Source organism: Aspergillus thermomutatus, assembly GCF_002237265.1.
Source record: "Aspergillus thermomutatus strain HMR AF 39 chromosome Unknown NODE_330, whole genome shotgun sequence".
NCBI classification, from domain to species: domain Eukaryota; kingdom Fungi; phylum Ascomycota; class Eurotiomycetes; order Eurotiales; family Aspergillaceae; genus Aspergillus; species Aspergillus thermomutatus.
In genome coordinates, this window is record NW_020798380.1 from 1 (window position 1) to 26,956 (window position 26,956).

The window sequence follows — 26,956 nt, forward strand, 5'->3', positions numbered from 1 at the left end:
CCAACCCGTCGACCAGCCCACAATTGCGTAGGTCCGTTGGCGACGACATATCAGTATAAGAGACAGCCCTTCGACACGAGCCCCAGCCCGCGCAGCGGACTGACAGGCAACGGCTCCGTCAACCAGATCCCGCCCCGGGCAAAATCATCCGCGATCAAGCGGCCAGTGAGGAACAGCCACCCGACGACAAACACGGCATTCGCGGCGCGTCTGGTCGGCCGCGAGAACCGGTGCCTGGAGTTGACAAGCTGCGCAAGCTGGGTCTGGATGATGACCCCAACGCCTTGCAGGAAGAAAAAGGCGAAAGGGCCGGTGCGGGGCCGCGTCTCGGCGAGCTGGGTGTAGCTTCCGCAGGCGTGGATGAGGCCGCTGAGCGAGAATGCGGTGACGGTCGTCACGGTGCGTCGGATGCTGGGGCGTGCTGCGAGGCGTTTGGGGAGTAGCGAGAGGAGGAACTTGGCGGTGGAGGCGAACCCGAAGCGGAAGAGTTGGTGCCACCATTGGCTCCAGCAGCCTGCAAGGCCGTGGTCGAGGACGGGGCCGAGGAACGGGCCGAAGGGGTCGGAGTAGAGCCAGGGGGCATCGAGCGGGACGCGTGTGAAAGCGCGCGAGGCGTTGGGGAAGGCGAGCGAGAGACCTAGGAAGACGATGGGGTTGAGGGAGGTGACGAAGCTTAGAGCGGCGTAGACGCCGAGGCCGCCCAGGATGAGTCGGTAGAGGCGGACGAGGATGAGGGGGATAGTCGGGAGTGGGAGATGGGTGAATGGGAATGGGCGGGCCGGGGCCGACGAGACCATGCCCCAGAAGTACGGGTCGTGCATCATGAGGACCTTGAGCAGGTCCAGGAGGAGATAGTGCTCGAGGAAGGCGAGGAGGACGGCGTTCAGACGCGCCCGTGGGTCGGGCTGCGAGACGGCTTTATTTTCGGTCTTGTCCATTGCTTGACGGGCGGACTGCCCATTTCTGGTAGTTGTTTGCGTCTGCAGCGAGTCTGGCAACGGATCCAAGGTGGATATGCGCCAGTTCCACTCTGGTCCTCGCATATTGAAGAGCAGGCCCAGCGCCCAGTTGAGACGGTGCAAGCAGGCGCGGGGATACGGTTGCCAGGCGAGCGTTTCCGAATCCCGCTGGGATGCATATTGCTTCGCCTTGAATATGTGACCATTCGCAGCCTTGTCATTAGACCGAGCCTTGTTTTCGTCGTCTGGTGTCCGCGCCTTGCCCGGACATGATGCATCAGACGAGCGCCTCTCGATTCGCTCAAAGTCTCTTTCGGCATCGTTGAAGATGAGAATTGTTGCGCTCCAAATAGTCCACCAGGCAGTCACTAAGCCTCCCATATAGCCGTTTGCTCCTAGCAGCGCACGCCGGTGTCGGATGACATCAACGGCTGTGCTGAGAATAAGAGCAAAGACGACGGGGCGGACATATCGCGCTCCACGCTGCCGGGATATCAACAGACCGCATAAAGGAAGAGCGGTGAAGACAAGAAGATGCCACAGGTAGAAGGGTTTAAAGTCTCCATGCTGGATGAGGAGCTCGAACCGGTTGCGGTTGTCGTCAAGGATTTGGCGGTAAGAGCTGGGGTGGGCCATCAGCAGTCAGTTTCTTGATGTCTAGGACTGTTCAGATTTTGACTGCTGAGGGAATATCCAAGGATGAAGAAATTCGAGGAACTAGAGTTAGTGTTGTAGATGGATGGAATTGAGGGCGAGGAGGACTGTGGGACGGAGAAAAAACAAAGAAAAAGTGAAAAGCTCAATGCAAGGGATGCTCACAATCGTGATGCAGAACATGATGCAGGACAAGAATCTCCTTCTCTCTCATCATGTCTTGCACTATCATATTGCAATATGATTCTTCAATTCTTGTTGGGATAAAAAAAATTAACAATCGTCATTTCTTCTGTCTTTGGTAGAGCCGAAAACAATGATGAAATGGGCCACTACAGATCCGGATGAGATAAGACTGACATCTTATTCATTTATTTCATGCTATCCTGAGACAAAATAGGATCTTTCTTACCATGAAGTTATTCAGCATGGATGTACCTCTCTATCTTGTATAGATGTGGTAATGAGGCTGTGCTTTGAATCCATGCTGTGAAACAAGACAACAACAGACGGATAACTGCACCATGCTGGTTTACTTTCTCAGAGCTTGTTTCGACCCAATTGATTTTGAAGCTCAAATGTGATTTCGATGATTCTGAAGCTGCATCTAAGCTCTAGAGCTTCTGGATGGGAGACTCATACTCCACACCAAGTGACATGCCTGAATGGGATGCCTGGGATTATTGGCACCAGCCTTGCTTTAGCTTATTCGTATCTGCAGCGACGAGAACTCTTCCACCTTCATGATCCGTCTATCTACTGGAGTCTGTCCATCCGTGGTTGATCCCTCGTTCGATACGCAATGGTCCTCGAATCATCCGAGTGAAAAGTCCCACTGCGGATACTCCCCCAGATCAAAAGAGCGGAGAATCCCCAGTGCACTGACATCAACTGGAGAAGAGACTCAGAGCTAAGTGCAATCCATATCTCGTATTGGCCTTCCTTTTATGGGATCCCTGATGACCTTTATGCAACAGGATCCCTTCATAACTTCAGTGTCAATAATTTAATGAACCGACACTCTGCTCCGGACACTATGATCCCGATCAGGTCATCTTCTGTGCATCTCGTGTCCGACTGTCCAGTGCCCAGTGCCCACTGCCCACCATGTCAGGCTGATTTATCCGTCTATCACCGAGTCTTACGCCCAAACCCCATGCCCCTGTCTCGGACAAGGCGTCTAATCTCCTATCCCCATCGACTCTGAACACTCCTCCCAGGTTGCTATCGACCAGATTGGCCCTGAGACCCTCAACTATTCCCAATGAGGCTTTTCCAACGCATTTCCCATAATGATCAATCACTCCATTCGTCTATTATCACCGTTATGTCACCGTTATGTCCAATCCATCGGCAGAAAGGAGATCCGATCACAGCTAGCCTTGCCTATGACACTGGTCTAGCTGTCTAGGTGCCCAGAGGCTAAGCTAATCACCATGCTCCCCTCCGTATGCCCATCACGCCAGTTATTGGATCTTAATGCGCCACCATTTCTCGGCCTCTTGCCGATTTCCCGAAATACTACATACTCATATTATTGAGTACTCTGAGTAGACAAACAGCGGCTTTCCTCTTCGGGTCCAGTCGCCGTCTGATTCTATTCTAGCTTGAGCTTGATTCGGGCACTTTGATTCTCCAAAGCTGCTACTCTTCCGAATGCACCCAATATTAACTCACCTCCGGCTGCCATTCTTCCTCCGTAAGACTACTGACTGTCTTTTTTCTAAGTTATTACGATAGTATATATGCTTTGCACTCTTCGAGCTTCGAAAATTAGAGAACAACGTCCACTCTTGGTGGCTCTTCGTCCGTTCGTCGACCTGCAGAATCCCATCGTCTAGCACGGATGAGCGCCAACAGGCAGTCAGCTTCGGCTGATACTATCGAGCCTGTTCAACCCACTCGGATATCGCACTGGCGTCTTCTCTTCGACCAAGGTGCGCTCACCCAAGAGATCATTGATTATCGCTTCGCCGGTTCAGGCACAGAAGACGACCCATACCTAGTCACATGGATTCTCGATGATCCCCGAAACCCTCTGGAATTTTCCATGTCGAAGAAATGGACCTACACGATGGTTATGGCGTGGGCGACATTGGCCGTGTCGCTGGTCTCGTCGGCGTACACTGGCGGCATGGAACAGATCATGCAACAGTTTCACGTCGGCACTGAAGTAGCAACTCTGGGTGTGTCCACATTCGTGCTGGGGTTCGCGATCGGTCCCCTGGTTTTTGCGCCCATGAGTGAGCTTTGGGGAAGACAGTATCTCTTTCTGGTCAGCTACTGCGGACTGACCATTTTCAACGCCGCGTCCGCGGGCTCGCCAAACATTCAAGCGCTCATTATCTTCCGATTCCTCGCCGGAGCTTTTGGGTCGTCCCCTTTGACTAACGCAGGCGGCGTCATTGCGGACCTTTTCCCGGCGAGCCATCGTGGTCTGGCAATGAGTTTGTTTGCGTCGGCTCCGTTCCTCGGTCCCGTCCTGGGGCCCGTCATTGGTGGCTTCTTGGGCATGACGGAGGGATGGAAGTGGGTGATGGGGTTCTTGGCCATCTTTTCTGGTGCGCTCTGGATCATCGCGGGTCTCATCGTCCCAGAAACATATGCGCCCGTTCTTCTTCGTCAGCGAGCCGTCAAGCTTTCCAAGCTCACTGGCAAAGTCTACAAGAGCAGGATTGAAGCAGAACAAGGAAAGAAAACACTTGGCGACTCCTTGAAGATATCGCTGTCCCGCCCATGGATTTTGCTCTTCCGAGAACCCATTGTTCTTTTGCTGTCAATCTTCATGGCAATCGTGTATGGAACCCTGTTTATGATGTTTGGCGCGTTCCCCATCGTGTATGCCGGCCAGCGAGGCTGGAACCAAGGCGTGTCAGGGTTGGCTTTCCTGGGGATCATGATCGGCATGATATGTGCTGTGGCCTACAGCATCTTCGATAACAAGCGGTATATCAGAGCCCAGGAGGCACATAATGGGTTCGCGCCTCCTGAGGCGCGCTTGCCTCCCTGCCTGGTCGCTTCGGTGGCCATTCCCATCGGCCTCTTCTGGTTTGCCTGGACAAACTACCCTTCGATCCACTATCTCGCCAGTATTTCCGCTGGTGTGCCGTTTGGGTTTGGCATGGTTCTTGTCTTCCTCAGCCTCATGAACTACATGATCGATGCGTACACCATCTTCGCCGCCTCTGTGCTCGCTGCTAGCGCCGTCCTGCGCTCGATTTTCGGCGCCGCCTTTCCCTTGTTCGTGCAGTATATGTATAGCTCGTTAGGTAAGTCCTTTTTCGGTCTCGCCGTGAAGGTCAAGTTAACCAGGTCCAGGTATTCATTGGGCCTCGTCCATACCTGCCTTCTTGGCACTTGCTTGTGTCCCCTTTCCGTTCCTCTTCTACAAGTACGGGTCTGTCATTCGAAGAAGATGCAAGTTCGCCGCAGAGTCGGACGAATTCATGCGGAAGTTGATGGAACGAACCGTCAAAGAACCACAGGAAGAGGAGAAGGAAAGAAGCCAGGCAGCCTCGGAGCCCACCTCTGCGGATTCAGAGGTAGACAGGATTTCCTTGGACCCTGCTAAGCTCAGTCGCCGACAATCAATCATCTCAAACAAGTCTGCCAAATCGCATCGGTCTCAGATAGTGACCTCGCAGGACGTCTACGATGCGAATCCGTATGATATTGACCGTGTCAACACGCGCGACTCGTTCAAGAGTTGAACTCTCTAAAATGTAGCCATTATCATATATAGACTTTGCATAAATATGAATAAACTCATCATTCTTCAAAGATTTCAATACTGGTCTCTTCCTCTGATCACGGCAGTCCTCCATTCCTGTTGCAGTAAGGTCACTATGTGGATCACGTGGGACCGTGGCTTAGCGCGTTTCTGCCCGGCTGTCAACTATTCCGAATCTGGTAAAGTTCCATCCGCAAGCTTCCCTCCAATATCCCATCTTCTCCGTATCTATCCCGCATTTGCGTCGCGTCAAGCCGACGTTAACGGACAAGCACCCATCCCTCGCAGCAAGCATGGGGCGGCCTCGTGCCAAGCGGAACATCGACCAAGTCGACCCCACCGTTGACGACACAGACACTACTCCCCAGGGGAAAAGAGCAACGCGTCCTCGTAGCAACACGACTGCTACTACTACTATCCCCGGCCAGCGATTCGGCGAGACTACCGAATTCGTGCCTTTCAGCCAGTCCTCTCAGGCCATTATCCTGGATGGAGAGGACGACGCGGAAGCCGAGGACCTGATCCAGGGAAGCCAGGATGATTCCTCCTATAGTAGCTTTATGCACTACGGGAACCTGCGAACCAAGATCGTGGGGGTCCGGTACTACAATGGCTACGCGACTATCGGCGAACATGTGCTTCTGCACCGTGAGCCTGATAACCCATATGACCGGAATGCGATCCGTGTTTTGAACGTCATGGGGAATCAAATTGGTCATATTCCCAGAGATGTAGCCGCTCGATTGGCAAAATATATGGTAAGGAGTTGAACCGGAGCTCGGTTGTGAAGGAATGGCTTTGGTTTTGGGCTGTCGATTTGACGTCGAATTCAACATAGGACTCGAAGTCGCTGTTTATCGAAGGCATGTTGACGGGGCAGATTGGCTCGTTTACATGCCCGGTTATGCTGAAGCTGTACGGTACCAGTCATCCGGAAGAGCGGCAGCGGCTGAAGCGCATGATGATTGATGATCGACTTCCCCTGACCGAATTCAATCGGTGGGAGACTGAGGAGCGCAAACTGCGCGAGAAGGCGCAAAAGGACGCTGCCAGAAGGGGTCGCGGTCTGGCATCGGGCAATGGGCAGCAGGGGGAGGCCGGCGTCAACCCGATGTATGCCAACCTTTACGCGGGTGACGGTTTCGGTCAGACTCGGGAGAGCTTGGAGGACATTATCGGTCAGAGCAGCACCTTTAATCCTCGTGATATTGGCCAGGCGACGGAGAATTTCGGTTTGAATGAGGCCGACTTGGTCAATATGCCTATGGCGGATACTCCTGCGGCGCTGTCTACCGAGCTTCTTCCGTACCAGCGGCAGGGGCTGGCGTGGATGATCGGAAAGGAGTCTCCGCAACTACCTGCGCCTGGTTCTCAGGACGTGGTGCAGCTTTGGAAGAGAGCTGGAGACAGATTCACCAATATCGCTACCAACTTCTCAACGGCTATTCCACCCCCTCTTGCAAGTGGTGGTATTTTGGCGGACGATATGGGTCTGGGCAAGACAATTCAGATCATCTCATTGATTTTGGCCAACTCTCAGCCAAAGACCCCGGAGTCATTGAAGACCACTTTGATCATAGCACCTGTCGGAGTCATGAGCAATTGGAAGAACCAGATCAAAGACCATACCCACAGTGAGAGCACGCCAAGTGTGCTCATTTACCATGGTGCTGGGAAGAAAGAGGCTGCGAAACTCGACCAGTATGATGTGGTAATCACGAGCTACGGTGCTCTCGCTGTGGAGTACAACCCGAATGCCAAAGCAGCGCCCAATAGGGGACTCTTTGCCGTTCATTGGCGTCGTGTCGTGCTCGACGAGGGGCACACAATTCGAAACCCCAGAGCTAAGGGTGCGCTGGCTGCTTGCAATCTGCGCGCGGATTCGCGGTGGACTCTGACCGGCACGCCTATTGTGAACTCTTTGAGAGATCTGTATTCCCAGATTCGCTTCTTGAGACTGGCGGGTGGCTTGGAAGACATGGCGGTCTTCACCAGCGTTCTCATTCGCCCTCTAACCTCTGAAGACCCAAACGGTCGTCTCCTTCTCCAGGCACTGATGAGTACTATCTGCTTGAGGCGAAGAAAGGATATGGAATTTGTCAACCTGCGCCTGCCGGCCCTCACCTCGCGCGTGCTGCGCATCAAGTTTCATCCGCATGAACAAGAGAAATATGACATGTTCCAGTACGTTTCCCTCTGCCATGAAGTCGATGACCGCATGCTGACAGTCCACAGATCCGAAGCGAAAGGTATGCTTATGGACTTCAAGTCCAGAGAGAAGGGAGGCACCACATATTCTCACGTGCTTGAGGTCCTTCTCCGCATGCGACAAGTTTGCAACCATTGGGCGCTCTGTAAACACCGCATCGACGCCCTCACGGGTCTACTGGAGAAGCACAAGGTCGTACCATTGACCCCGGAGAACATCAAAGCCCTTCAGGACATGCTGCAACTCAGAATCGAGAGCCAGGAAATGTGCCCCATTTGTCTCGATACGCTAGAGCAGCCCGTTATCACCGCTTGCGGCCATTCCTACGACCGAGGCTGCATCGAGCAAGTCATCGAGCGACAGCACAAGTGCCCCCTCTGCCGCGCCAATATCGACGACACCTCCACCCTCGTCGCCCCCGCCGTGCGTCTCGGCGAGAGCGCCGACGACGACGTCGTCGCAGACCCAAACAACCCAAGCAGCAAGATCGAAGCCCTGATGAAGATCCTCACCGCCCAGGGCCAAGCCCCCGATACCAAAACTGTCGTCTTCAGCCAGTGGACCTCTTTCCTTAACCTCGTCGAGCCTCACCTGCAACGCCACGGCATCGGATACGCCCGCATCGACGGAAGTATGAATTCGACGGCCCGCGACGCCTCCACATACAAGTTCTCCAAGGACCCAGAATGCAAGGTCCTCCTCGCCAGTCTGAGCGTCTGCAGCGTCGGCTTGAACCTCGTCGCGGCCAACCAGGCCATCCTGGCCGATAGCTGGTGGGCCCCCGCGATCGAGGACCAGGCCGTCGACCGCGTCTACCGTCTCGGCCAGAAACGCGAGACAACCGTCTGGCGTCTCGTCATGGAAAATACCATCGAAGACCGCGTGCTGGAGATCCAGGACACGAAGCGCAAATTGATGCTGGCTGCCTTCCGCGAGAAGGACAAGAAGGTCGACGATAGAGCTACTAGGATCGCTGATCTGGAGAAACTCCTTACTTGACCAATAGGTCTTTTCATTCTTGTCTCTTTATTCTCTTTTCATGATACTTGATACTTCAGCAAGATTCTCTGTCTATCTTTGACTTTTCTTCTGTTTGAATAATATGGTATGGAGTATCCAGGGGATTTCGACCTCTAGACTAGTGGAGTCGACGTTTCTCTTCTTCTCGTTCTGTGTGATTATTTGAATTCTCGGTTTATCCCTCGAATTTTCCTTTCTGCTGGTCAGAGTACTCAGAAACATCATCGAAGACCTAGAATTCAAGAAGACTATGATAGACTCCATTCTGCTCGAGCTTGAGGCGTCCTACAATATTCATCATTACGCTGGAATCCTCAAATGAATTTGAGAGCGGCCGTGAATTCGTTCATTGTCTTTCTCCTGAAGATAAAAAAGTGAACCATGCTGAAGACGCCTTGCCTGTGCGAATCCCAGTGATGAAAATTGGAAATTCAGATTTCAGAAGTGGAAAAGATAGAGATATTTTCACTCAGAAATAGGGGATATGGAAAGAACAGAAGTATTAACATTAAAAGCAAGAATGTAAATGAGAAGAGAGATCAATGATGCATACACCTGCCCAGAAGGGCGCCCAGGAAACGCAGAGAAAACCATGCTCGCAGGAACTGATGGGGATATCATGAGATCAAATGCTCGCAATCACGAAAAGCAAAGAAAATCGGGCCATAAGGCTAGCCATTCTGGGATTGTTACTGCGGTTTGCAGGAGCCTCCTCCGTCCTTCTTGTCATCCCTTGACCGTGCAGGTTGCAAGCTGCCCCCGTCCATTTGCCCGGGTTGCGACTCAGCACTTGCACTGCGGCTTTCCATGCGTAATGGTGGGTCGGAGGACTGCGAAGACGGCAAAGACGGTTCTGGAAGAGCGGAAGGGACCATGCCGTCTTGTTGCGGTGGCCCGCTCTGAGCCCGAGGCGCAGGCTGAGCATCGTGAACTGCCGCATTTTGAGGCGCAGCCACCACTGCATTCGACGTGGACTGAGAGCGTGGCAAGATGGGTTGGTTCGGTGCACGAGCGAATGGGCCATCATTATAAGTATGAATAGGAGCAGGTGGCCCACTGTCATGTGACCTAGCGGGAGCTGTAGATGGCGGAGGCACTTGAGACGGTGGAACCCGGGCTCGCTGCGCGGCCGCGTAGTGAATTGGCATGTTGGGTCTGCCAGGCCAGCTTTGCCCTTGAGGCTGAGACATGGGCATCGAGGCTGCTAGTCTCTCCGCCTGTCTCACGTGCTCTTCCCTCCTCTGTCTCTCAAGTATCAGCCGCTGGTACGCCTGGGGATCAGTACGCCTCAGCCGCTCGTCATCGAGCTCTTGCTGGACATCCTTCCTTTCCTCTTCTGTGAGCTTGTCATTGTCTTCTCTCTGGAAGGTCTCGGTGAGGGCAATCTTCCGAATTGCCCGTTCCTCGCCGTTGTCTTCTTTGATTATTTTATCCAGCACATAGGGATCTTTCCCTACAAATTCGGAAATGTCATGCTGTTTTACCGGTTTAGCGGGAAAGAGGTACTCATTGAGCTTCTTAGACGCCCAGCGAATCGGATTCTTCTTGTCCACAACCCGAACGGCAAGCTGTGTCTTAAAGATGGCCTTGTTGTAGATAATCTCCTCGAATGTCCCTCCAGCGATGAAGCGGTAGACGAATACCGGTTTCTGTTGGCCTAGACGATATGCACGTCCGACAGCCTGTTCTTCCCAGATAGGATTGAACGAGAAGTCGAATATCACCACGCGGTTCGCGCCCGGAATATTCAAGCCCAATCCACCCGCTCGGGTTGAGATGAGGTACACTTTCTCCTCAGAAACAGTATTGAAACTCTTAGTCGCCGCTTGTCGAGTGTTGATGGGAGTCTTTCCGTCTAGACGGCGATAACTACGACTGGAGACCTTGAGGACATGCTCAACATAATCGAGAGTCGGTATGCTGTGAGAGAATACCAACACTTTGTCACCGGCCTTGATCGACTCGCTGATGATCCTGTCGAGGAGCTGTGCCCGATACGACAAGTTGAGCGCCTTCATGTCAGGAACATTGGCGAAGAGCCGCTCTTGCTCGACAACCAGCTTCTCGGAATCAGGAATGCCCGCTTGTGTTATAGGTTCATCGCCTGGTAACATCTCGTCCAGGCTTGACCCTGCCCTTTGCGCCTCATTAGCGCGGCTGAGTAGTTTGTCCCTGAAGCAAGCCGGATGATTGTTACACAGCCCAAGGATCGCCATCCAAGTCCAAAGCTTTGCGGTTCCTGGAACTTCTACCTTCCCCTGAACTACAGAGTCAACGTAGGAATCATACGCGGCCCGTTGCAGTTCGGTCAAGGGAACAGTGATGACAAATTCAATCTTTGGCGGCAAATCGCCTTCTAGCACGGTGATAGCGGCCCGATTAACTTTCGGCTCAAGAATCTCCTTGAGTACCTGAAGCTTCTTGAGCGACTTTCTTCTCTCATAGTGTGTGCTGTCCACGTAAAGACCTTCCTCGATGGGCTCCACATAGTTTGCCTTGAATTCGGGAAATTCCCCAAGATAACCTTTGGCAATCCAGTCCACCATGGTGAAGTAATCAGTCAGGTTGTTGGCAAGAGGAGAACCGGTCAAGGCGATACGAGTCTTAGAACGGAACTGCACAGCCGCTCGAGATATTCCCGAAGTAGAATTCTTCATTTTATGAGCTTCGTCGGCGACAATGATGTTTGGACCCTCCAGAAGCCATTTCCTCACATTTGCATGTTCATCATCCCGTAGAGGTTTGCGCATCTTTTCCGTCTCCTTATTGTGTATCCACTTTCGGAATATGTCGTAGCTCATGATCAGAATTCCACCTTCTTCATCCCAATCAGATACCTGTCGCAACCTCTCAGAAACTGCTGTCATCGAAGCCGTAACTTTTCTCAGAGGCCCAATTCTCCATTCCTCAGGTGTCCACATGAGGAATTCCTCGTACCAATTATCAATCAAGGATGAAGGACAAAGGATCAACGTTTGGGATCGGTGGAAGCACTCGGGGACCTGCTCGCTAATCTTCGGATCATTGGAAGCAGCCGCAGCAGCTATAGTGTTAAGCAGCGAGATGACCTGCATTGTCTTTCCCAAACCCATCGTGTGGGCGAGCAGACAGCCTTGTTGCTTCTCGTCCTGTATCAGCTCTCGCCACATAAACTGAATGCCATTCAGTTGATGCGGCTTCACGCGTTGGCCAATATGTGGATCCAAGTAGATGATTGGCTCTCCAAAGCTCACTGCTTGACGAGTAGGATCGGTGTTGCTTACACCCATGCGCTTCATCTTGTGTTCAAGCCTTTTTCGCTCTTTTTCCTGCCGCACTACACGCTGCTGTGCACTTGCTTGGTTTCGTTTGGCATCTTGACTTTCTTTTACTTCCCTCTTCCGCTTCTTGTGAGGCGCGTGGACAAGTTCGGATTTTTCTCCCTCTGACTCATCGACATGCTCGCTTGAGGTGCGAGTGCTCTTCTCGCTCCGTTCTTCAGAAAACTTCAGACCTCTGCAAAGTCCTAGGCCCTTGCAAAGCTCTTTGTGGAAGTCTTTGAAGTCAGCAATATTATCCTGAGCCTTGTGGATGTGCTTCCTGGAGATCCCTTTTGGAATGTGGATGCAATTCACCCAAGATATGAATTGTGAGGCGGTCCGCATTAATAGCCGGCTCTTTTCACTATCGAGTTGGGGTATCTCCATCTGGTCTTTCGATAGAATTCGGAGAGCCTGCTTGACAAGGTCATTCAATTCACCGTATTCGTACTCGGGTATCGATGAAGCCATCTCTTCACGCTCCCGGTCGGGCAGGCTTGCAATTAACTTCGCAAGCAATCTACGGCGATCGTGGCGTTCCTCGAGAATTTCCCAAGGGTACGACAGCAGAGCAACGAAATCATTGTGGTCAGGCAGATCTGATGTGTCGAACTTGCGCGTCGATTTCGACCCTTCAGACTTCCGGTTGATGATTTCTGGTCTTCGGTTCGGAATCTCGACGATTACATTGGAGCTCAGTCGGGGGCCAGGAGATATTGAAGGACTTCGTTCGATCTTCAAGCTAATGTCGTCCGATTCTGTCCACCTGGGTCGCACAGGATTGAGTGGCGGCGTTTCGATCCTGAATTCTTCTGCTGAAATTGAAGGAGAGTCCATTGTGAGGTCAATAATCTCCGCCCGTAGCGCGTTTCCGGAAGGGGCAGGAGAGGGTGAGCTGGTTGCCATGAAAGGCGACCTCTTGGCCCTTGATCTACGTCTGATTCCCGAAGGACTGATAATGTCATCATCGCTATCGGACGTTGAAGGCGTCGGCGTCGGTGTTCGCCTTCTGCCGACGCTGTCCACGTTCTCAAAGTCCTCAATAGACGACGTCTGTTCCTGAACCTCGGAGTCGTCGATGAAGTCATCTGGGAAGTCTGAAGACACGTCGGATTCTGAGTCAAGAGACTCCTCGTCCGCGGCACTCGTCTTCAGTTTTGGCAGCTTTGTTTTGGGGGGAGCAGCAACCTTTGGCGGACACTTCTCTTCCTCCAAGACCGAGATCCGCCACTTTTGTTTCTGTATATCGATAACAGTCTGCTCCATGCTTTGACACTGTGTTTGTAACTCCGATTTTGAGGCATATTCACTACCGCGTATTGCTTCGAGCACTTTGCCTAACCGCTTCTCCAGCAAGGTGACGTCGCGATTAATGGCCTTGATTCTTTGGTAAGTACACTTGGCCCTGCGAGCTGTGACCCAAAGCTTCCGGGCCTTGAATTCCTCCTTCGGTAAGCCATTCTGGCGCCACCGATCCACAAACTCAGCCATACAATCTTCCACGACTGCCTCGACCTCAGCGGGAGTCAACTTTGCCGGTTTACTTTGAGCAACATCATCGCGTTCATTAGCAATCTCCTGCCAAGTTTCTTCATCAAACTCTCCTTCTGAACCCGAGTCACCGTATAATGGGCAGACGTCTTGGTTGTCTTCCCCAGCAGGGTATTTCTGAATGAGATAGGAGTATGGGTCGGATGGTTCCAGTGTCTGCGATGATCGGGAGCTGGCAGCCTCTGCTTGTTCTAATTGGGGCCATTTCTTTATGTCCTCCTGTGTAACAGAAACAGTCCCATTCGTGGCAGTGTACAAGGTGAAGAATTTCTCGCTGTGCTCATTAATCTTCGAGTGGTCATACGGGATCAGAGCCAGTTGACTAGTTTCATTATCAGAGCTCAACTGAATGGGCTGCTGTCTGAAGAAATAATTCATGCACTTTCTCACAAAATGGCGCTGAGCGGTAGGCAAATTCGGAGGACTAAGCATTACGAATGAATGATCCTCCTCATCAGACGTAGACGGATAGAATAATTGCGAAGGCAGAATTCGATCTGGTCCCATGTACCAATCCTTGTCTTGCGAAATGTTCGAGGGCTTCGACACACGAGGGGTTTTTCGTGGCTCAGGCAGAGAGCTCAAATCCAGCCTGCGTCGCTTCTTTCCTTCGGCATCAACCACGACGTGTTCATAAGCACGCACGCGTTCGCCGGGGTTGGATAGATCTATATGCTGTTCCGCAGGCGTTCGACTAACGGCAGCTGGAGGGACGCTTGGAGGCCTCTCGCTGGTATCGGTTGCACTTTCACTACCTTTAGCGGTAGTGGTTATTGTAGTAGACTCATCGGCCCTCGGACCACTGGAAGTCGGAGCATCCCTGGGAAGGGTCCTTTTGGTCTGGTATAGTGTAGATGTCGAGAGGGTCATCCAATGAGGGCGCTGCATTGATAGATTCTGAGGAGTCGCTGTTGGCGGCACAGAGTTCTGGTGAATTGGTGACGAGAATTCCTGGAGAGGACCTGGGGTAACAGATGCTAAGTGACTTGGGGTAACTGAATACCGACGATTATCGAGTTGGGAAGCAAGCTCCACCCTAGAACGCTGGTACTTTTGAGAACGTCCCTGAAGGTAGCGTATTGCCATGAGCATAGAACTACGATGACCGATAGCTCTGAGCCCAAGCTCTTCCCGTAGAGTCTCCTTGTCGACATCATGCAACAGCACCTCCCCGGTTATCAGATTCTCTCGCAGAGCGGCTTCGAACTGGACAGGGTTTGGCCGAGGGGCCTGCGACGCAGACTGGGACCATGGTGTCTCGGGATTGTGGCAGAGGAAGGCTACTACCTCATCGACTGTCCAGTCGAGGGGATCTCCATCATCAGATTCCATGACGCCTGGTGGAGCTAAATTTGTTAATGAAATCTCAATGCCGTGAGCTGAAGTCAGGAGAGTCTCACAAAAGCCCATCAGCAGGCCCAGCTTATCAATGTAGTAGGTTTTCTCTTGAGTTATAAGGCACCATTTGGTCAGATAAAAGGCGAGACGCGATAGAAGCAAAAGATATCATAAAAAAGAATTGGGCGAGCTACTGAGAGCGACAAGAGAGTCTCGATCTCACATAGTCAAAGTCTAGACGTTGCACATATGAGATAGCAGTGCAAACAGACAGTACTGATTTTGTGGAATGGAAGAATCCTGATGAATTGATCGCGTTGATGGAATAATAACGCGCCAAAATTGATACTGCCTAAAACGGAGATCGGCGGTCGGTTATCGCAGTAGAGCTCTTTTCTGCCGGTATCAAAGGCGGTACATCGGGCGGACTACGGCGTAATCCCACCGAAGCTCCGGTGATTAATCGCAACAGCCCCTCATCTACAGTATTAATAATGGTCTTATCCTGTAGGAGATGTTGGATCATTTGCATTTGAAACATCTTCAATTGATCTTGAACTAACTTTCTGGGATTCTTTGAGTGCTGAGATTCCATATCGCAGGATATACACCGCTCTTCATAATGAGTGACTCTGTCTATACTACTTATCCTCCTGAACTGAACCCCGCACAGAGGGACTTTCTGGTGAAGAGTATCAAGGATTGGGCTACGCAGAATGGCTTGATGGTCCGACCTCCACCTACGTTCATTCCAAAAGAGTCTGATCCGTACGGTGTACTGGCGACGAACGCTCCAGTGACGTTATTTCCGAGTCCCTTTCCGAGGGCATGCTTCGAAGAGGCCAAGGCATTGCAGACTGTGTACAACAAGCTTTATGCCGCGATTACATGTAATGAGGAATGGCTTGGCAAGATCATGGAAGAGTAAGACTCTGTGCTGTTCTATGACCTAGATTCAATGCAATACTTCTTTCGGAGTACAGCATCCGTGAAAAGTTCTGAACTAAAAATTGTTTGACCTGTAGTCTGATTGATGTTGACGACTTCATCTCTCGCCTGTGGAAAGTTCATCTCTCAGTCAAGAAGGAGGGATATGCTCAGAATTTGTCGCTTGGTTTATATCGATCTGATTACATGGCTCACTCTCCGACCAACTCGAACGCCCCCCCGTCTTTGAAGCAGGTGGAATTTAACACTATCTCGTCGTCCTTCGGCGGCCTATCTTCGCTGGTGCGAAAGCTCCATTCAGAGCTTCTCGCCTCCCCACCAGGCTATCCCATCTCTTATCCTTCCCACCCCCTATTTGAGTCGAACGTACCTCCCGAGAACACCGCTGTGGAAGCCTTGTCAGCTGGGCTGGCTGCAGCGCATACTGCTTACGGGCCTTCGAAGTCGAGCCCAGCTCTTCCCACGTGTATTCTGTTTGTGGTACAGGAGAACGAGCGGAACATATTTGACCAGCTAGCACTCTCCAGAGAGCTTACTACCGTCCATAAGATCCCTGTTTTCCGACTACTCAGTACCGAGGTCTTGGATCACACATCAGTTCCTGGCTCGAACGCCTCTCGGCCTCTCATCTACCGTCCCCCTCATTCACCAGACACGCAGTTTGAAGTGACAACGGTGTATCTCCGCTGCTTCTATGCGCCGACTGATTACACCTCCGAACGTGACTGGGAAGCGCGGACACAGTTGGAGCGGTCTGCAGCGATCAAATGCCCCACCGTTCTGAACCAGTTGGCTGGATGCAAGATCATACAACAAGTGCTGGCAGAGACTGCAGGACCCGACCACCTTGCAAACTTCATGGCAGACACCGATCCGGCCACTGTTGCCCGCTTACGGGAAACGTTTGCGCCTCAATATGACCTTTCTTCAAGCGGGCGCGGCAGAGAATTGGCTCTGAACCCCGAAACAGCTCTCAACCACGTCCTCAAACCGCAGCGGGAAGGAGGTGGTAACAACGTTTATAAGTCTGCCATTCCCGACTTCCTACGGTCAATTCCAGAGAGTGAATGGAAGCGGTGGATCCTGATGGAACTGATCCATCCGCCGGCTGAAGCCAAGAATGTGGCTTTGAGGAGTGATGGCGAGGTTCTCAGTGGCAAGGTCATTGGAGAGTTGGGTATCTATGGAACCATTCTCTGGGATCAAGCCAATGGAAATGTCCTGCAGAACGAGCAAGGCGGGTGGCTGATGAGGACCAAGGCGACGGGTGTCAACGAGGGAGGAGTGGCCACTGGATTCTCCAGTTTAGATAGCATTCTTCTTTTCTAGATTTCCTCCGTAGAGATCCTCTGTTACTGATAGATACATCTCTTCGGCGACTACAATCCTTTTGCATGAAACAGGTGGTCAATCTTCCATAGTTAATTTTCCATTGTCACTGTGTCAAAGACCGGAACCACAAACCAATGTTCCTCAGGCTTGGGATTCCATTAATATACATGCAGCCATCCCACGCACCCTATCTCGATCATAGCATCGTCTCCCTGGATGACTGGCCCAGTCTACGGCTGGACAGAGTCAGACCGCATTGAGCCAGCCTCCACATCCCTCTCTCCGCCCATGTTTCCGCGCTGTGCCCTACGCCGCCACGCCTCAGGGAGCTCGTCGGCCGGAAGCAGCTTCCAACTCCCGAGCTGGAGCCGAGAAGCCCTCTCCGACAACTGCCAGAAGAGACTCAACGCCTCGCGGACCCGCTGGCTGGGCGAGTGGAGCTCTCCACCATCCAGAAACAAATCCAGAGGGTAGTAGGCCGGCACGCCGCCAGCCAGGGTCTTCGAGCGCAGCCGCACTGCAGTACGTCGGTTGTCAGGGCCCCTCCTGTACTCAATCTCCATGGTCGTGTTATACTTGATCTGGTCAAGCGACCAGCGCGCAACGCGTTCGACCTCCACTTTCCCCACGGTGCTGCGGTGACTCGTCCAGCAGGATAGCGCCAGTGGATTCCTGCACTCGCGTTCTCTCCGCATGTTGAGACTGTTCTCTCGCGGCCGCTGGGCTTCGGGGACGGCCATCCGCGACTTTATATCGCGGTATGCGAGGCGTTGGTCTGTCCGCATCCAGTACTCGAGGAGCCAGCCTGCTGGGCGGATGGAGATGTATCTTGGCAGGAAGGGAAAGTCGCGGATGGGGCGGCCGTCACGGTCCTTGACGACTCGGTTGTTCTCGACCAGGTCTCTGAGCGGGGGGAGGTTATCGAACGCTGGTGTCTCCATGCGGAAGAGGAGAGGTGGTAGGTTGTTTTCAGAGTAGGCAGCATGGTAGTCGTTGACACAGGTATGGTATCGGTCAGGAGTGTCATCATCTAGAGGTGTGTTAGTATTGGCGTTATTTGACGAGAGACATGTAAACACTGACGATGGCAAGTTAACTGGGTCGTAGCTAAGACGTTGCAAATTAGTTTCTGCGACATTGAAAAATGCAATAGGAGGGGACATACCATGAGTATCAACAGGTGGAGAGGACATGTCTATGGAGATAGGCTTAGATGTGTTATGCTTGAAATGTGACACTGAAGCTGAAGATTAGAGAGTCAAGGAGTGTTATACAGAATAAGGAGGAAGAGGAGAAAACTCTAGGTTTTTATACCTGAGTGTGTTCAAGCATTGTGAATATCACACTAGAAGTCACATTGCGAACAGTTTAGGGCTAGGTGATACTTGCTTAAGCAGAACCTAAGAATGTCCATGTATGGCAGGTTTATTGCTCTGTGAGTAACCTCCCTCTACAGGCTACATGGACGTTCTTCTAGACTTGAAGCAATAGAGCAGTGTTCCGCCATTTAAATAAATTGTATACATAGATGTAAGAGGTCAAGCTATGAGCAACTACATCCTGCAATAACGCTGAATAACTATACGGGTTGATAGGAATCTGCTTAGCGATCACAAATGCTACTCTAGATTCAATGCTATAGAATCTCTGCAACTACCTTACCGGTCTGTGTGGCTTATACTCGAGGGGGAAGATCTCCGACTGAAACTGTTCCTTCGATTTGGTAAGCAGCTGACTCTCAAGCTCTATATAAGGACAGAACTTCCATACGGGAAGGCAGACATAAGTGGAGGTTTAATTTGTATCTCTCTTGGCTTTCATGAGTGTGTCATGTACTGTTATCTGGTATCCTTGCCATATACTGCGTCATGTTAGGCTTCAAGACTGGGAGTATATCCGAAACATATTACAAAACACTATTGCGCCATGAGCCAAACGAGCTGATACTGGTGATACTGGTGATATTGCATTGACGACTCTACAGAATTAAAGGATGAAGAATCGAAGAAAAAACAAATTGATTTCACTGGCTGGCTCACTCTGCCCAAAGAGGAAAGTGTAACACAAGCTCGTGGCAGTCACGCTACCCGCGGAACGCCTTCTTGGCAATCAACCTTATCCGAACGACACCAGTTCATGTTGAGATTGTCCAGAAGCCCAGTAGACGGCATAACAGCCGTTGAAAAGCAGAAAGCGAAGAAAGACACAAGCTCAAACGATAACAATAGACATCGCAAACCGAAAACAACTCCAAGGCCAACTCCGCGCCAGCAACGTTCCCAGGAGATCGAGGACTTCCCCAGCGAGAAGGAGTATCCGTAAGAAACGAAAGGCCACCAGGCAACAAAAGAACAGGACAAAAGACAAATTGACAAAGGCACACCAGACGCCCAATCACAAGAGAAACAAAACATAAGAAGCGCAGGCTACCCTCATATGACACCCTCCACATAAGGCATTTCAAAAAGGAATCGCTCTCCAGCGTAATACTCGTTGAGCGTGACGTTGTATGCCGCATTCATCATGTCCATTTTGGTAGGATGTGGTTTGAAGATCAGCCGTCTCTTCAAGGGCTCGGAGATGAAGGATGGAGATACTCGAACCGGCGATGGCGGCGCAGTCGTGCGAGAAATTGGAACAACGCTGATCATGTCGTCGAGGTCGAACTTGCTGACAAATTTGTCGTACAGGGAATCGGTATTGCAGAATGGTAGCGCCTTCTTGAAAGCCTTGTGCTTGCGCTTCATTTGAGACGGGTGGCGCGCCTTCAAGACTTTGGGCACATCCTTGTCCAGGCCAGAAAGCTCCTCTTCGCAAGGACTCAGCCAGTCGAATTCTTGTCGCGGTTCTTTCTTGAGCAAAAAGTCAAGGTTGCAAGTCGGGCACTGGTCTCCATCGTATAAGCTGCCATCCAGAGAAGAGTCGAGATCGTCCTTCTCGGCAACAGTAAAACTCACAACCGGAGAACCGGGGACAGAAGAAGAAGGGAGCGGCTCGATAGACGAATGGGGAACAGGGGAGCATTCAACCGGAGAGCCCGGAATCAGAGGACTGAAAACGGTAGCCAACGACTCTTCGGAAGCCGCACGCTGGCCGAAAAAAGAGCCAGTCTTGGCGGAGGGAGCTGGCATGGTCGGGGGAGGAGTCAGAGGCGCGGATTCTCCGACGGGAGTGGTAGGGTCAAGTGCATCGGTCATATCCACGTCCTCTTCGATCTTCGCCGCATCCCTTTTCTTCTTCGGCGTGCGTGGTCCACGATGGCCACGTTTTTCAGGGCCATAGTTGTCCGGAAGGGCGATCCGGCCACCTTCTTCTCCAAGCTCAGGATTGATGAGGCCCGGAGTCAATCCACGAGTCGAATTGAGGGTGGGATCGATGCCATGGTCAATCATTCTTTGCAGGACGTCTTGCTCAAGCTGAGAACTGATCTTGTTTCCTGAACTCCAGGCGATCAGGTTGAAGGCTTTGCGGAATCTGACATTCCGCTGCTGCAGGGCATTGCGCTCAATTGCAAAATCCTCGTGCATCCTGTCAATGATGTCTTGTAGCTGGATGCGCCTGTCGAGACGCATCCATGCCTCGACTCTGAACTCCTCGACGTCCGAGGAGATATGATCCGGAAGGATCTCAATGTCTTTGACGCGTTTGCCGCCCAAGACTTTCATCTTGGGCGGCTCCCGCTCTTTCTTCTCCTCCTCCTTCGTGGGCTTGAACTGGTAGAGGATGGCTGGGAGATTGTCCCAGGACCAATCCTTCTGGTCCTCACGGAAGCTGGTAATGTTCCGCGGGTCGATGGCCTCAGTGCTGCCCTGCCGAGGGGTTCTTTCTGCTGCGATATTAGGATCGGTTTCCAAAGGAACATGAGGAAGTTGACTCACTTTTGTTGCCCTGAGACTTCTCAGAGCTCTTGGAGCCCTCGGGACTCTTTCTCTCGATTTTACCCATTGTTGAGGGCTGCAAACCGATGTCAGTCATGCAAAAGAAACAGTGCTGAACCCAGGCAATACTGGGCAACACTTGTGCTCGCAACTCGAAGAGCACTCATCACCACTCACCTGATGGTGTCTTGAAGCTTTTTGCTGAAAGCTGGTTGTTGTGATGATTTGTGGGAGCAAGCTGGTACTTGCGATGATGAAGTGGAAATGTGTTTGAGGAAGAAAATCCTGAAGGAGACAGATCAGAGGGATTTATAGACGAAGAAACAAAAGAATCGAACGTCGCCATATTGAGTTTTGAGAGCTCCTTATTCTTCTCGATTTCTCAATAATGTGGAGGTTGGTATAGTCGACTGAATTTGGAGAAGTTGGTTGTGCGATGGTGATGAAACTGGGTGAGGGATTATTCACTCGACATGCCCACTCCAGTCTTTGTCTCCCTCGCCTCCTTAGCGAGCGCCTGAGAACTCCAGATTCACAAACACACCTGGTCATGATCTGTCGAAAGCTGTCTTTCTGGAATGTAGAATTTTTGCTCTTCAAAATGATACGCAGCTTGCCCATCTTTCTATCATTCCTGGTATGTCCGCCGCTCTCCCCAGACGAAGCCTCGACGACATGTACATATGCTGTCATGTCCTCACTGACAGCTGCAGACCCACCCAGAACCACTTCGCCCAGCGCTGCAGGTACACCACGAGGAGGCTGGAAAGCTTCTTTTCTCAGAACGACGCTAACGAAAAGATTCTCATTGGCTCCGCTGAGCGAAGCCGGAAATAGATCCCGTGGCTGGATGGCAGGTGCTGCGTGGAGTCTATTGTCTGCTCTGCTGGACGTATTGTAAGCTGCGAACAATTATATTGACTGCTGCTCGCCACTGAATGAGCCCCCTTTCCCCGGCAGAGGCACGAGGGGAGTGGAGATGGTGGTTCTGAGCTGAAAATCGCTCACTTGGCGGGTCCTTATTGTATTTCGAGTATAATGAGGCTGAATAGGGTCTCTAGTTGTACTTGTGTGTTTGTCTAGAAGGAGGCTAGAGGCTGGTGGGCTGGTGAGGGGCTTGAGGAGAGTGGAAGAAGGAAGAAGGCCATGAGGTTGGAACTTCCTATTTATAGCCTCTAGTCTCGGTCTGAGGATTGATTTAGAGAAGCATAGCTGAGTTGTGTTTGAAGTACGAGTAAGAGAAGATGATGGTATAGATAAGCCGCAGGCGGAGACGACTTGGTACGAAGAGGAAGTCCTGTACAACGTGCAAAAGGCCAATGTGAGGGGAAATACATAGAAAAAGTGATGCAATCCGCTGAATGAAAAAGCAGTATGGCATGGATTTCCTATCTCTGAAGAATGAAACTGTACAAAGTGCATGCCGCCTCTGTCATCATGTCCATGAAAAATGAAATCAAATCAAAGCTTTGAGATTCCCAGCATGCGCCAACCATATACCTGTAAAATCATTTCGAAGACCCAAATACTCATACATGGCAAAGGAAATAGAAAAGAGTTCAAGAAACTTGAACAGCCAGCTTAACCCAACCTCAACGCGATCTCCTGGTGTGTACCGAAAACGCCCTCCAATCCTCAATCGGTCAGTAAGCACTCAGGCTTTCAAGACAGTGGCCCAAAAATCATCACTGGATTTTTTGGCGGGCTTGCCAGTGTTCAAGGTTTCTATACGCCTGCGCTTTGGGCTATCCTCGCCAGCTGTCGACTCATCGACATTCGTATCCTCAGCACGTCTGCGCTTCCGGGTGTTGTTCATGGTCACGGATGCCTCAATGTCCGGATTGTCGACACGTCTGCGCTTCGGGCTGGCGATTACGTTCATGGGCTCCTGAGACTCCAAATCCTCATCACGTCCACGCTTCAGGGTATTTCTGTCAACAGCATCGCAATCGCGAAGAAGCCAATCCTCGTACGACATGTTGTTTTTCTTCAAAAAGTTCTCCAAAGTCATTGCGCCATCAACAGTATCGTCTTCATCGTCGAAGGGTTGGGCGGGAGGCTCGTTGCAATAGGTCAAGCCATCAACATCGGGGTATTCGAAGTCGGCATGAGTGGAGTCAACTGTTTTAATTTGCAGCAATGTAGTTGCTCTCGCATTGCTGGATAGAAATGTCAATTAGTATAGAGATCGCTTTAAGGCACAGGTTGAATCTTACCTGTCCATTGCGAGATCTTGCTGCGATGTCCTCTGCTCTGCTTCGATCTCGTGGCTAATGCCATTGTAAGTAACGATCTAGATTGAAGTAAGATGGCCAAGATACATACCTTCTCGGCTCTGTTCTTAGATCTGCGTGCGAAGCGTGACTTGGGCCAGGACGGTGACCCTCGCACATCTCACCAGAGCTCCCGAGAGCGGGCTTTGGATTCATACTTGGCTGCTTCACCATAGGAATGATGTTTTCTCCTGGTATAGGGATGCGTCCGCCGGCTTCACCCTTCGATGGGTCTATCAAACCAGGTGTCAGTCCCCTGGTGGAATTCTTCTGGGTGTCAATTCCGGTAGCCTTGAGCATGCGATCGATAGCCCAGATGGACTTTTGCGCATTCCAATTAGCCACATGGAAGGTGTCGCGAAAGTTCTCTCTACGAGTCTCAATCTCATCTGCGGTCAACTTGTACTCGGGATTGACGCGGTCAATGATATCCTGCTGGGTGATGCGACGGTCCAAACGCATCCAGGCCTCGAGTCTCCATCCTTCGACGTTGGAGGAGATTTGGCTCGGGAGTACGGCAAAGTCATTGATCTGCTTTCCAGTAATTGCATTAGTTGTTTTATAAACACGGTGTCTCGATTTGCGGTAGTCGCTTCTGGGTCTGAGAACGTAAAGAACGTCAGGCAGGTTCTCCAGACTCCAGAAAGCTTGATCGCCATGAGGGGTGGTTTGATCGCCTGCGTCTGCTGGCTTGGGCTCTACCAAGTTCTTCTCAGCGTTTTTGATCGGGGGTTTGTGCTCAACGCGCGGTGAAGAGTGGGTAATAGAAGGAGCCGCAGGCTGATCAAGACCTTCTTTAGTTTCAGACAGAACAGAAGGCTCAAATCTTACACGAGGCCGTGGTTGCGGTGCCGCTTGAGTAGCAGACAGGGGAGACGGTCCATGTATCAATTGAGAAATAGGCACTCTTTGGGAAACTGGGCGAGAGGACAATCCGACAGGCAGGTGAGGCTGCGAGACAGATAGAGAAGGCGGACCAGCTACCAATTGCGCTCGAGTAGCGGGCACATCTTGGACAATTGGATAGGGAGAGCGTCCAACGGTGGGCCGCAGGTGAGCCAGAGGATCAATTTGATGGGTAACCGATTGAGCGACAGCCGAAGGGTACCAAGCTGTCTGTTGAAGAAAAATGATTAGACATCTAATCAAGGTAACAACGACAGGTTGATGCGGCATCACTCTCAATGTCACTCTCAACCTCGTCCTTTGGCGGTCAGGCTGAAGATGGAATTGACTTGCCTCGAGGGTAGGAGGGTTCGCTCGTTCCTCATGTGCGTAGAACTGTGAGCCAGTGTAGAAGCCTGGTCTTGGGTAAAGAGCGCTGCTATAATAGAGACCTCTGTGAAAGAGGCCCATTCGAGGGTAGTGGTCCATGGGAGCACGAGTAAGTGTCCCCTCTGGACACTGGGGACCCCGGACTGTTTGCTTTCTGATCTGAATAATATTATGACGATGTATGACACTCTGAGAGCTCTGAGAATGAAGAGATATGAGATGAAGCAATGGATATCCTGTGAATAGGTTCTTTTACATGGTCAGTCCTGTTTACATCTTCAAACACGTCAAGAAGACTCACAAAGAGCAGTCAACTGCAGTTGCTGAGGAAGGTAAACCGTAACCAAAGACTAGAAACTCTTCAACCAAAGATGTAGAAGTTTTAGAAATACAAGCTTAAGCTAAGGATGTTATTCTTAAGAGATAAGAATGTGTTGTGTTCTGATGGAAGAGTGGACGCGTCCCCGGGGATGGTGGTGATGAAAAGCGTCCTTGGAAGGATTGCAGTGAATGAGCAAAACATCTTGTTAGTCTCAACCGGTTTGCATCCTACATCAGACTGTTTATTTTTATCTTTTTTCCTCTGGCTCGCTTCTAGGTTATGCTGTCTCAAGCAATTCACAATCTACGCATCGAGCTCCGGCTTGAGCTCCCCGTTGCATTCACTTTCTGTACTCATCTCAAATTTGGTATACAAAGCAATAGAAAGCACAACTGCCTCCTCAAGAGGCTCGGACTGGTAGTCCATGTATCATCGCCTGCCAGAGGTATGCTAGGCTTGAGAGATACTAAGCGATGGGTTCTATCATGAAGATGTTATCGAGTAAGCTGGCAGTACTGCAAATTCGAACTCTCTTCCTAGCAAGCTAACCATATGTATCATTCATACCTAGTCATCGCATCTAATTGCCAAACGGCTTCTTACCTTGTCATATTCATTCATGTTTCGAAGAATGCTCAAGGTTGACTCTTCCAGAGAGAGTGGCTGCAGACATAGAAGGCATTGCTGCTAATTAGCAACCTTGAGGATGCTCTAGCAATAGATCCAGGCTTTGATTCCTGAAACAATCTCGTACCTTATCATCTCCAGGTCCTGCGTTGTTCTGCATACCTTGTTTCCTCTTTGTGCATGAACCGAAGTATATATAAGCGAGCCAAGACTCGGTAGTCAACAATGCTTATCGCTTTCTACTCTGCATCTCTCGTACACCACCACCGCTGAATCTGATCAAAAGCACAACTGGGATAGAACCTTTACCTTGATTGCTCAAGGATATCAAATCTCTAACACCGGGCTCAATTAAACACAGTCCACCCATGAGCAGCCGCGCAACTCCTCTACTCCGCCTGATTGAGAATGTAACCACCAAATCCCGCAATAAGAACCAACCCTTACCCAAGAAATACAGCCTACAAATTGCATGCCATGTCAAACCCAACGCATCCAGCTCCCGAGAAGGTATCATAGCAGTGGGAGCAGAGAAAGTGGATGTCTGCGTTGCCGCCGTGCCCAGGAACGGAGAGGCGAACGCAGCTGTGTCGCGGGTTTTTGCCCAGGTATCCTTACTCATGAGTACTTCGCTTATCATATAGCATGATAACGCTGATGGCTAACACATGATAGATATTTGGCATTCCCAAGTCGAATGCAGAAGTAATCCGCGGCCTAAAATCGCGTGACAAGACTCTCTATATCACTAATCTAGACATTGGGAAAGACGGAGAAGAGCAATTTCTTAAAAGAGCTCGTCAGAGACTGGAGGAGGCCATCATTAACAACAATTGATTCGCCGAGAATCGCAAAGTTCTGGTTGGATATGCCCATAGCTTTCTCGAGAGTCCGCTGTACCGTGACATCACCAAGACCGCGGACATTTTCTTTATCGCGCACCTCCGCAGCCAACACTTTTTTTACCAACAAACTCTCGACAACCTACAGTGCAAATTCTACAATGGCCTCAACAATAGACAGACCTCACAACCCTCAAACAGGACCGACACCGTCCAAGCGAAAATCCCCCGAGGAAACCGACGCGTCGAAAACGTCCTCGTCCGCAGCCAAAGTCATAACCTTCACATCCCGCAATCCAGCCTGGACCTACCTCAAACTCCAACTGTACGTTCTACACCCGCGAATCCACCCATGCATACTAACCCAAGTCCAACACCAGAATCACCCAACCACCCACCTCAACAACACAGAGCCCCCTCGACCCCCTCACCGCAAAAACCCATCTCACCGCCGCCCTCGCGCAGTTCCTCGGTCTCACAGGCACAGCCATCCCGCTCGACATCCTGAAAATCGCCCCGGAGGGCAAAGCACAGACAGTCTGGATCCGCGTCCCACGCTCGGACGCCGCGGCCGTCGTCGCGGCGCTGAGTTCCTGGATCGGTGGCGGCGGGGGGAGTAAATCTGCGACGGCGACCGGGGGGAGCGTGGCGTGGCGGGTGTGTGCGAAGGGGAATTACCTGGGGGCGGTGGTGCATGGG

The 26,956-nt window shown here is 51.3% G+C and overlaps 9 protein-coding genes across 9 annotated transcripts; 4 read left to right on the top strand and 5 right to left on the bottom strand.

The window, feature by feature from the left end:
• Positions 1-50: 50 nt before the first annotated feature.
• Positions 51-1,595, bottom strand: CDV56_100026 (wax synthase family protein; the record flags this gene model as incomplete). Its single annotated transcript, XM_026753645.1, has 1 exon — positions 51-1,595. One exon carries the CDS (start codon positions 1,593-1,595, stop codon positions 51-53), a length of 1,545 nt encoding a protein of 514 aa, XP_026610306.1.
• A 1,864-nt stretch (positions 1,596-3,459) lies between these two features.
• Positions 3,460-5,323, top strand: CDV56_100725 (MFS transporter; the record flags this gene model as incomplete). The annotated part of the gene is made up of 2 exons (XM_026754344.1): positions 3,460-4,882; positions 4,932-5,323. 2 exons carry the CDS (start codon positions 3,460-3,462, stop codon positions 5,321-5,323), a joined length of 1,815 nt encoding a protein of 604 aa, XP_026610307.1.
• Positions 5,324-5,636: 313 nt separating this feature from the next.
• Positions 5,637-8,551, top strand: CDV56_101061 (DEAD/DEAH box helicase; the record flags this gene model as incomplete). The annotated part of the gene is made up of 3 exons (XM_026754680.1): positions 5,637-6,101; positions 6,182-7,527; positions 7,579-8,551. 3 exons carry the CDS (start codon positions 5,637-5,639, stop codon positions 8,549-8,551), a joined length of 2,784 nt encoding a protein of 927 aa, XP_026610308.1.
• Positions 8,552-9,261: 710 nt separating this feature from the next.
• On the bottom strand, positions 9,262-14,754 carry CDV56_101602 (putative SNF2 family helicase/ATPase; the record flags this gene model as incomplete). Its single annotated transcript, XM_026755221.1, has 1 exon — positions 9,262-14,754. One exon carries the CDS (start codon positions 14,752-14,754, stop codon positions 9,262-9,264), a length of 5,493 nt encoding a protein of 1,830 aa, XP_026610309.1.
• A 628-nt stretch (positions 14,755-15,382) lies between these two features.
• Positions 15,383-17,037, top strand: CDV56_102440 (glutathione synthase; the record flags this gene model as incomplete). Its single annotated transcript, XM_026756059.1, has 2 exons — positions 15,383-15,684; positions 15,786-17,037. The coding sequence occupies 2 exons, from the start codon at positions 15,383-15,385 to the stop codon at positions 17,035-17,037; spliced, it is 1,554 nt and encodes a 517-aa protein (XP_026610310.1).
• Positions 17,038-17,270: 233 nt separating this feature from the next.
• CDV56_102668 (uncharacterized protein) lies at positions 17,271-18,233 on the bottom strand (the record flags this gene model as incomplete). The annotated part of the gene is made up of 3 exons (XM_026756287.1): positions 17,271-18,070; positions 18,124-18,147; positions 18,206-18,233. The coding sequence occupies 3 exons, from the start codon at positions 18,231-18,233 to the stop codon at positions 17,271-17,273; spliced, it is 852 nt and encodes a 283-aa protein (XP_026610311.1).
• A 1,239-nt stretch (positions 18,234-19,472) lies between these two features.
• On the bottom strand, positions 19,473-20,985 carry CDV56_102957 (uncharacterized protein; the record flags this gene model as incomplete). The annotated part of the gene is made up of 2 exons (XM_026756576.1): positions 19,473-20,866; positions 20,919-20,985. 2 exons carry the CDS (start codon positions 20,983-20,985, stop codon positions 19,473-19,475), a joined length of 1,461 nt encoding a protein of 486 aa, XP_026610312.1.
• A 1,587-nt stretch (positions 20,986-22,572) lies between these two features.
• On the bottom strand, positions 22,573-24,565 carry CDV56_103308 (uncharacterized protein; the record flags this gene model as incomplete). Its single annotated transcript, XM_026756927.1, has 3 exons — positions 22,573-23,077; positions 23,135-23,188; positions 23,244-24,565. 3 exons carry the CDS (start codon positions 24,563-24,565, stop codon positions 22,573-22,575), a joined length of 1,881 nt encoding a protein of 626 aa, XP_026610313.1.
• A 1,853-nt stretch (positions 24,566-26,418) lies between these two features.
• On the top strand, positions 26,419-26,582 carry CDV56_103710 (uncharacterized protein; the record flags this gene model as incomplete). The annotated part of the gene is made up of 1 exon (XM_026757329.1): positions 26,419-26,582. A coding segment is annotated over one exon (164 nt), but the record flags the coding sequence as incomplete, so codon positions are not given.
• Between the last annotated feature and the right edge of the window lie 374 nt (positions 26,583-26,956).